Below are 10,092 nucleotides of genomic sequence, written 5' to 3' on the forward strand. Positions count from 1 at the left end.
TCAGTGTGGAAGTGCCCTGTGCCCTTCCCCTTTCCTTACCGGGGCCAGCAAAGGCCTTTCCAATTCCCTGCGGATTTACAGTGGGGAATAAAGAAACATGGAGGGGCAGAAGTAGCTCAAGTGGTTGAGCGCCTGCTTCCCACATCCGAGGTCCTGGGTACAATCCCGGTACCTCCTAAAAAGAAAAAAAGAAAGAAACATGGAGGCACCAAATGCCTCCTTATAAGCCCTTCACTTCCTTATGAGCCACCTGCCCTGGCCCTTAGGCAGGCAGCTCGGTCATGGAAGGCCCCTAAATCGTGAAACCCCGCTCTCCCCAAATTGCTCATTTAGCTCTTAATATAGCCACATGTATTGCTTTTCTCCTATCCTTGGAGAATTTGCATTTTAACAAGGAGGAAGCCCTTGAAGCTCCCAAAGGAATCTCTTTATGGGATCGTTGGCACTGGTGAGATATTCTGGAAGGCAGAGGTATCTCCCTGGGTCTCCTAAACCCCAGGAAATAGCTGTGAACTCGCACACCGCGGAGCAGTCCTGACCTGTCCTCTCGGCCCCTCTGACATTCATTGAACGCTCCGGAGGGGCAGGGAGCCAAGGTCCGGCTCCTAAAGCCCCGTGGCCTCGGCAAGTAGAGGGAATGGCCTGACGCCAGCATGGAGCGGGGGCCCCTTCTCTGGGCGGGGACTTGGACGGCAGGTCTACGCACCTCTGCCGCCCACCAGGGAGCAAGGGTACCACTCGGCACACACACCAGCCTTGCGGAGTTACATAACCTCCCGATGGCCCAAACAGAGAGTGCCAGCAAAACAGCCCCTACGCCAACCCTGCCCAGGGCCCGACACACACACACACACACACACACACACACACACACACTCTGTAGTCATCCACTATGGTGGCCTCACCGCCACAACCTGGAAGAGAAGTTGAGGAGCCCACCATCTTTTCCTTTTCATTTGTTTTGTTTCTCCTAGAAGCTGTCTTATAAGAAAAGTCTTAAGGGAAGGAACTCTTTAACCCTCAGGACCCGAGAAGGCAGAGTCCTTCCCCACTCCATCCCCTTTCCCCCAGGAAAACAGCACTTGCGGCCTCTTGCTCTCTCCCTCCCTCCCTGCCGGCCTCCAGCTTTCTGCCCGAAGAGCCCTACACAGTGTAGGTCTACCCTTCCAGCCCCAGGATTGGGAGGAATGGATTCGACTTTCATTCCAAGGAGATGGGGGGCAGACTTCTGGGTTGGCTGGGTTCAGATTCCATTCTCCCCACCCCCCACCTTTGTCCTTGACAAGCCAGTGTACCTTTTCCAAGACTGAGATTGCAGTTTGCTCATTTAGAAAATGGGGGAGGTGATTCTTACCATGAGATGACTTTGGGGGATAACTCGGGTCCCTTTGGGTCCTTAAGAGAAACGCAAATAATCTTAAAATGCAACCGAAGAGATTTAAATTGGGTTTAAGGCAGCATTTCCCAGCTATTAAGCTGTGAGACCTCATCACCGATCACTAAGGGATGGAGGAATTGTCCTGCTTGGCTGCCTTTCAAGGTAAGCTCCACAGTCAGGGTCTGGAATGGCTTTGGGTGCAAATTGTCTGGGGGTAGAGGAGTGGGTGAGGAAAAGGCACGACTGGAAAGGTGGTCTGGCTGAGCAGACAAGACCCTGAACCTGGCTTCTGGTGTTCCTCTGTCGTCTGACTTTGAGTGAGCCTCTTACCATTCTGGGCCCTGCTTCTTCACCTGTGGAAATACTATCCTATATTAAGCACACTTGCTATGTGCCAGGAACAGTAAGCAAATGCAACTACAGTCTTATTTTTAAACTTTGCAACAACCCTTTAAAGAAGAGATCGCTCCTCATTTTATAGATGGAAGTGGAGGTGCTGGGAAGGTTCAGGATTAATGTAAGGTCTCACAGCTGGTGGAAGGTAGAGTGGAGATTCATACCCAGGTCTGTCTGCCTCCAAACTCATTGTCCTCACCCACGTGAACTTAAGTTTCCTTAAGTTCCTTTCAGCCTGAAAAAAAAACACACCTAACTTCTCCCGCAGCCTCCTTCTGATCCCCTCTCTGTTTATCATGGTCCTCAGTGCCTGATGCGGAGACCACTGCCCTCTCCCCTGGAAGCAAGAAACCCTTTGTAGCTTGTGAGGGAACCTGCACTTTGTGCTTTTCCCAGAAGCAGAGGAGGAAGGAGCTGCAGTGGCCCGAGCTTCAGAAACCCAGCCAGATGGCCTTGCATGTTGGGGATCTGCCAGATGCAATGAGAGTGTCCCCAGAACCTCTTAGTAAGAAACCCCTTGCTAATCTGCTGCCCGCTGCTTAGGGCACTGAGAGTATGTTTGGGCCCCAGTGGAAAAAATGTCCAAGCTTCCCCATCAGGACTGGCAGTGGAAATCTTTATCTGGGATTTAAATTCACGACCTACATCTTGTTCCAGATCGCGGGCCCAGCTATTTGTCCCAGCTCTCTCCTTTTTCATATCACCCTCTCTACCTGGCCCTGACCCCACTGGCCTTTTATCATAAGTGACCTTTGACTCTGAGGCTGATATTTACTGAATCAGCAGGAGCAAGCGCTGCTCCTCTTGTTTGGTTGTGGGCCAATGGGAAAATGTGCCTGGATTCCTTTGTGAGGCCCAATGGCATTAACCGTGAGGGTTTAGGAAGGACTTGGGAGTTAGAAGAAGAGCTGGGGTGGGGCAGAGTGGAGGGGGCTGGTGAGGAATTTCTCCATAACCAGCACGTGACTTGTTTCTCTTGAATTTTGTTTTGTTTTGGGGTGTTTTCTTTGGCGGGGGGTGGGAAATGAAGGGGTCCTTGGAAAGGCAGGCAACAGCAAATCTTTGCAAGTGTCCAGTCCGTGCCACCTTCCAGGGGTGAGCAAACAGACCACACTCCCTCCTCTCAGGGAGGCTTTATCTGGTTTCATCTTCCAGCGTTCTGGCCAGTAGACATCTCTGGGCCAGGGCAGGAGAAGAGGAGGAGGACAGGCAGGTGTGTGAGCCCTGGGCACGATGATGCTCCCTCAGGAGCAAGGCCTTCTGGGCATGAGGTGGGCAGGGACCCTGAGCACCGAGGTTCACCCCACCCTGTGGCCCGGGCTTAGCCTGGTGCAGAGGGGCAGGGGAACGGAGCCATCAGAGGACAGCACGGGATGCACGTGTGTTCTGGACATCTCCATGCTTGGGACCTTCAGGGCTCTGCCTCCTCTCCAGCCCTCCTTGGCTGTTGCTAATCCCTGGCATAAACCTTTGACTCCAACCAGAAAAACCCTCTCTCTGGGCTCTGAGCGTGACTCGTAGGCTTACCCTTTTCATACTGCTCCAGGTAAGCTGCAATGTGCTGGCGTTTGCTTAGCTGTTTCTAGATAAATGTCCCATGTACGTCGAGCAGAGATTGTTTGCTTCTTTTCTGTCTCTCCGCAGCACAGAGTACAGGGTTTTAAATAGGTTGGGCACTTGCTACATAGGATTGACTTAACGAAAGAACGTCACACGATCTTAAGAGCTCCCAGGGTGGGCCTGTCCTGAGCTACCACCTCCTAGCATGTAGCCCTCATTGCACAAGGGCAGAGAAACTTGGTCCAATCATCTTAAGCAATTTGGGCTGAAAAGCACCTCTGACCATTCACTAGCCTCCAGTCAGTATGAGATCCTGGAGCTCAAGAGATGACTCAAGATCAATTTCATTCTTAGAGGATGGGGGTAGAAAGGAAGGAGATGTCCCTATGCAGCTTAAGTGGAGGCAGAGGATAGAAAGAAAAGAAAAGAGAAAGTGAAGGAGAGGAAAGAAGGGGGAAGGGAGAGTAAGGAAAAGGAGAAGAGAGTAGAGCAGAATGGTGAGGAAGAGTGTAAGAGGAAGGCAAGGGAGGAAGGATGACGGGAGAGGAGCTACTGAGCCATTCAGATTTCGTAGCCACTTGGAGGCAGGGAGCTTGGGGTAGGAACTGAATTCGAGTTACACTGCAAGAATCCTACCTAGCGTCCAGTGATCCCCTAGCATGGGTTTGGAGACCTGGGCAATCCCTGGGATACACAGGTTCTAAATCCATGGTAGGGTAGATGGCCATGCATGTGCTCAAACAGAGAAGCTGCGGGCACTCTGGAGCCAGTAGCTTCAGGTAGAGACGTGTGCTTCTGTGGCAAGGAGGGGGCTTTGCCAGGTCACGCTGGGGCTCTGGCTCCAAACAGGAAAGGGATAATAAACTCTGTAGATGCTGTGAGCCCTGGTTGAAAAAATTAAGAGGAGGAAGCTACGTTTGCTGCTTTCATTAAGAGGCAAAAGCAGTGGGGGCTGAAGCTTAGTAAGAGCCAGAAAGCATGCAGAGAAAGAATCTTAACCCCTTGGGTGTCTTTCTTCCACAATATCTCTGCTCTGGCCAAAACCCCTGCCTCATTGCTTCCTTGACCTGACCTCCTGGGCCACCACCTTTGTGTGTCCCTCAGCTAAGGAGGCAGAGAGGCCGGGCTGCATCTTCATGCAGACCAGTTGGCAACGAAATGAGCCATTGTTTCCCAGTCTCAGGCTCCCCAGGGCCCCTGCCTCTCCTGGAATTAAGCAAGGGGAGTTCTGGGGATGAGACAAACTGGTGAGATAATGCATCGAACACAGTGTCTGACCATTTCACCCACCCCTTGGCAACCTCACTGGGGCTGCATCCCCAAGATTGTGAGGCCAGGGAGGGGAAAGTAAGGAATGAGAACAGATTTACAGTAAAATGATCAGAAGACTCCCTTCTTCCACCTCTTTCTCCTACTTCAGCATACCCAGCAGAGAACTGATTCAGCAGGGAGCTCCCTGGGGGAAACGCAGAGAGAGGGCTGATGACTTTGGCCTTCTCTTCCTCACCTCATCCTATTCATGGAGATTACCCAGCCTGCTGGCTCCATTTAGTCCTGCACCATGGAGAGGTATGGGCAGAGGAAGACAAGCAGACAAAATGGGGGTGATGGGCAGAGAGAGAGGTGGGGCCAAACTCGGGTTGAAGTTACAGAAAACAGTGGGGAAAGATATGGGTGGTCCAAAAGGTATTCAATCAGCCAAGATGCCCATGATTTCACCTTCAAGGAGAAAGGGAGGTAAGCCATGCATGTCCATGCCTGTGAAGTCTCTGAGTGTCTGGGGGGAAAGCTGGAGGATCTGGAGGAAGGAAGGAACTACTGATGCTTTTAACCCCTTAGTACCTGGCACAGCTTCCTGAGCAAAACATTTCTAACAATTTCCATGCTCTTCCACCTGCTAAATATCTCTTGTTTTTGTTCTGCTCCCTTGAGAAGCAAAAGCTGGAAGGAAGGGACCTGAGAGAAGGGATGTGGACCTCACAGCTCCTCTTTGGTATTGACATGTGAGGCTGGAGAGGAATCCAGGTGATTCCTAAGTCTCTGGATTTCCAGCAGGAAGGGTTTGGGCCACAACCAAGTCCTTGCCCAAGAGCAATTATCTTTGCTCCACGTTGCCTGACCACAGGGTTCCCTGAAGCAACACAGAGAGGATGAGGATATGGTGGGAAAGAGGGGAGGCACCAGACGGCATGAGGATCGTAATTACCAGGAGGCTGTGGCTGCCTCCAGAGAAATGAAATTGTTCTTTCCCCCCTATTTTGGAAACAGGCCACAGAGTGACTTGGAAGAATGTTGCCTTTTGCTGCGCCATGGACTCTGAGGAAAACTGACTTTCTGCACTTTATGCTAAATGAAGAAACTAAACTGTGGAGCTGAGAGATGAGCAAATGGTTCACTGAAGGTACTGGTGAAGGAAATTGAATCTTCTTGGTGCTTGAGATCTGCTAAGCCAGACCATTCTAGCTCTTTGCCCCTAAGATCCCAAGGTTACCCGCAAATCTACCCTGTGGGGCCACATCCTCTGACCTAACTTCTCTACCTCTATTGAAGTGAAGAAGAAATGAGTATTTAAGAACATGCCAGATCTTTACAAGTACCCCCAGACCTGAAACACATGAGATTCTTGGCTCCCTTCCCACTCCACCTCCCACTCCTCCAGCATCACCACTGCCAAGGCCGGGTGCTGACCAGGTGCTGATTTCCCCCTGAGCTGTCCTTCCTTGCCTGTAGCATATCAGAGAAGAAGATGACGTGGTCACGGCCTTCCTGTTACGGAGGAGAGAATATTTATTCCATCTCCCTTCCATCTCTTCTTCCATGTTCCTGTTCATAGCTCTTATGAGTGAAAAAGAACTTGAGGTCCTAGAGTCCCTCACTGGGAGTTAATGAGCATGTTTTTCTCATGACTCTACATGAAATGCCAGTTGTCGCTGGATAACCAAAGGGAAGCAAGGTTCATAGTTACCAGTCATAACAGATTCAAACAGGCATTATATCCAAGTACCAGTTCGCTTGCCAACCATCTCCCTCATCATTGTTCCCTTTCCACAACTGCCAACCATCCTGCACAGATATGCCCCTTGAGTCAGAGGAATAAGATGTAACCAGACCCAAGTCTTCCATTACTTGATGGATTGTTCCCTTGCACCCTTTGGTTTTTGGAATATCTTTTTTCTTTTTTTTTTTGAGGTATGAGGACTGGGAATTGAACCCTGGATCTCATATGTGGGAAGCCAATACTCAACCACCGAGCTACCCTGGCTCCCACCCTTTTGGTTTTGTGGGGTTCAGAAACAAGGTGCCCATTCAGGTCAGAGAGGAGGAAGTGTCCCCAAATGAGCCCCTCCTGGCCTGGACTTCCAGGGCATTGATTAAAGAGCCAGCTTGTTCCTCTGAGAAGTGATTTATCTCACCCTTCATCTTCCTGTCTCCAGCTTCCCTTCCTTCGCACATCACTCCAGCTTTTTGGCTTTATCCTCTAGCTTGCGAATTCCCCTCATGCCCCAATCCTACTTTCCCTGGACCCCAACCCTTTTAAAGTTCTTAACTTGCTTCTTTGCCAAGCCTCCTCTCTTTTCCAGATCTCACTCTCCTTTCAAATAATTTTACTACCCGAACTCCCTTCCAAATTTTTTCTAACTTAAAAATTCCTTCAACTGTTCCCGTTTCTTCAGTTTAATCTCCACCCCAATCTTGTTCCCTTTAAACCTGCCAGTTCGCAATATCCCAAATCACTTCAAACCCATTTATTTTCTCTTTCACCCTGCTGATGCTCTGGATATCCCCTTTTGCTCCAATACCCCTGAACCTTCTCAAACGCTCTTTTCTTCCCAATTCCCTTGACACGCTTCTACCCCCAAACATCTTTTCACTCCTTCACTTCACGTTTATCCTAGTCCTTCAGACTGTTAGGGACAGCTAAATTCCACCTTGTGTCCCCCTCACACCCACTTACTTCCCTCTCTCCCACCTCAGCAATCCCCATCCTTTCCTCCCCACTCACTCGGGTCTCCGGCTCAGGACGCCCTTGCCGAGGGCGGCGGGGGATTTGTGCTGAAGGAGGGCTCCGGCGGCAGCGCAACAACTCGGGGGACGCTCCTTCTCCCGGTCTGCGGCAGCCCCGGGTGCCACCGGGTGCTGGTGGGGCGACTGGGGCGCGTGAGCCCTGCTGCTGGGACTCGGCTGGGGCTGCGCTAGGAGCTGTCCGTGGTGCTGAAGCGGCGGCTGCTCCGGGGCGGGCTGTGGCGCGGCGGGGGAGAGCTGTCCGTGGTTCTGGAGCGGCTCCTGGGCCGCGGCGGCCGCGGCGGCGGCCGGGGGAGCCGGCAGCGGGGCCAGCGACGGGGGGACGAGCCCGGGCGGAGGCTGCGCTTGCAGCAGCTGCTGGTGCTCCCACAGGCTGCGGTTCTCGGCGCTGAGCTCGTCCAGCCGCCGCTCCAGCTCGTCGATGCGCTGGCGCTGGGTGTGGATGAGGCTCTGCTGGTTCTGCACGATGGCCGTGAGCTCCTTGAGGTAGAGCACGGCGCGCACCGGGTTCTCCAGCAGGCTCTCCATGCCGCCCGCCGCCGCCTGCGCCCTGCCTGCGCCTCGGCGGGCGGCGGGGAGCGCGAGGGCGCGCAGGAGCCGAGCAGCCCCAGCAATCGGCTTGCCTCCCTCGCCGCCGCCGGCGCCGCGTCACCGCCACACGGACTTTCACACACGCACCGAGGGGCGGGACCGCGGCACGGGGGCCCACCCCCACCCACCCTCCCACCTCTCGGCTTCGTGAGGAGGCTCGGCTTCCTGCAGGGCAGAGAGAAGAGGAGGGAGGCGAGGGAGAGCGTGTGGGGCCGGGGGGCGTGGGTGGGAGAGCAGTGTGAACGACGGGGACCCGAGATGGACGAGAGAAAGCTGAGTGGCGAGGAAGAGAAAGCGGGCGAAAACGGAATCAGCGGTTTTGGGACAGTGCGGTGGCACCCGTAGGAGAAGAGAAGCCTGTACGGAAAGAGGAAAAGAAGGGGAGAGGCTAGGAGAACGAAGAAGCAGAAAAAGAGAGAGGAGGGAAGGTAAAGGGAGAGAGAGAGATGTATAAGGGAGAGGAAGCCATGGATTCTGAAGGGTGACGAATTATTTTCCTGTATCTGGCCATTCCTGAGGCCGGCGGTCCATCTTAAAGACCTTCTGAGAAGGCGACGCCACACTTAGCTCTTCTTACTGTTATCTATTCCGCTGGGGAATTCCTAGAACACAAGGATTGTGGAAATATAAAAGACCCCAGGGAAAACCTGTGCCTGCTCCCTCGTTCACCCATGAGGAAACAGGGTGGGAAAGCTGTTGCAGCTGGATTTTCTCTGGGATTGAGACTCAGCACAGTTTTGGCTACTCTAATAGGAACACAAACTAAATAAATCAAGCCCTCTGTGACTTCGGCTAGTGATTCCAGAAACTTCTAAAGGGATCTTTCTGTTTAACAAACATTTATGAAATGCTTACTATTAGCAATCACTGGGTGGGAAGATAAGAATGACTAGGATGAAATCCTTGGCTTCTTGAAACTTATGGTTAGGTGAGTGAAACAGGTACAAAACAATTAATTTTTATCTATTATGGTAAGTGATAAGATTGAGGTATAACTGTCTTAAGATAGAGTCCAACGGCTTGGGGATTCTGGGAAGGTACCTTGCAGGAAGTAACTTGAGGTGAGGGTTTTCCAGGAAGGGGGAACAGCATGAGCAGAAGCCCCATGACATGAATCAGCAGGGACCTAATCATTCATTCATTTCTATTATAAATGTATGTAAAACACCCACTGAGTGAAAAGCAATGTACGAGGATGCAGACTATACCTAACATAGATAAGCTATAGTTTCTATATTCAAGGAGATCACAATGTAGTAGAGTAGATATGGCATACACATAAATAACTGAAATACAGATCAAGATTTCTGTAAGAGCTCTTCAAGCCAAGTGCCACAGGAATTCAGGGGTGAAAGCAGGTGCATTTGACTATTGTGCTCGGGGAAGTTCTCTTTGTTATTCAAGCAAAGCCCTGAGAAATGGGAAAGATTTCAACAGGTGGACAAAACCGGGGGGAGGGGGGAGAGTAGAATAAGGGGAAGCTGTGTCAGGTGGCAGGAAAAGACTAAGGAGTGAAAATAGAGCATTGTGGTCTAATTTGATTTGTCAAGGAAATAACCCTTTCCTCTACCAGAGAAGTGGGTGGGAAGGAGGCTGGGCTCTGGGTGCTAGCATTCCCATGTCTGTTATTGTGCTGTTCCATTCTCCACATAGGGTGGGCATATTTGTGGATACCATGTGTCCAGTGAACTGAGCCATCCAAGCCCTTCTGGTACCAGACTTGAATGACTTCATGGAAAAGAATTTGTGCTCTGCAAATACATTGGTTTCTCTGCATTTGTTATGTGTTTTTATTTTGCTTTTACTCCATTTCTCTTCCTTGCACATTTGTTTTTGTAAAAGATAAAGGCAGGAAGTTTATCCACTGCCGAGCCAACATTTGGGATAACAGAGCACCTAAAAAGATGCCCTTGGAAGTGACCAGTGTTCCAGCAAGAATGGAGGTTGGAGGATAGAACAAGGGCACACAGAAACTCAAATCTTTTCTTTTCTTTTCTTTTTTGGAACTGTTTTTGTCTAGTAGATTGTTTTCCCAATAGTTGGGTGTTCATAGAGGCCAATGTTATTTCTATAAGAGAATCTGCAGTATAATTATCCTTAGGTTTGTTTAAAATGCATATTACTGGAGTCTATATTAATTTACC

At 51.0% G+C, this 10,092-nt stretch overlaps 1 protein-coding gene across 4 annotated transcripts in view; it reads right to left on the reverse strand.

The window, feature by feature from the left end:
- The window catches only part of IQSEC3 (IQ motif and Sec7 domain ArfGEF 3), a 108,030-nt gene extending 100,034 nt beyond the window's left edge, over window positions 1-7,996 (reverse strand). For all 4 annotated transcript variants that reach the window (XM_058282579.2, XM_058282576.2, XM_058282578.2 and 1 more), the window contains exon 1: window positions 7,338-7,996. In XM_058282579.2, the coding sequence (XP_058138562.1) occupies window positions 7,338-7,885 (548 nt within the window). In that variant the 5' untranslated portion in view covers window positions 7,886-7,996. The remainder of the gene's footprint in view (window positions 1-7,337) is intronic.
- Window positions 7,997-10,092: the final 2,096 nt, after the last annotated feature.

Source organism: Dasypus novemcinctus, chromosome 20 (genome assembly GCF_030445035.2).
Source record: "Dasypus novemcinctus isolate mDasNov1 chromosome 20, mDasNov1.1.hap2, whole genome shotgun sequence".
NCBI classification, from domain to species: Eukaryota; Metazoa; Chordata; class Mammalia; order Cingulata; family Dasypodidae; genus Dasypus; species Dasypus novemcinctus.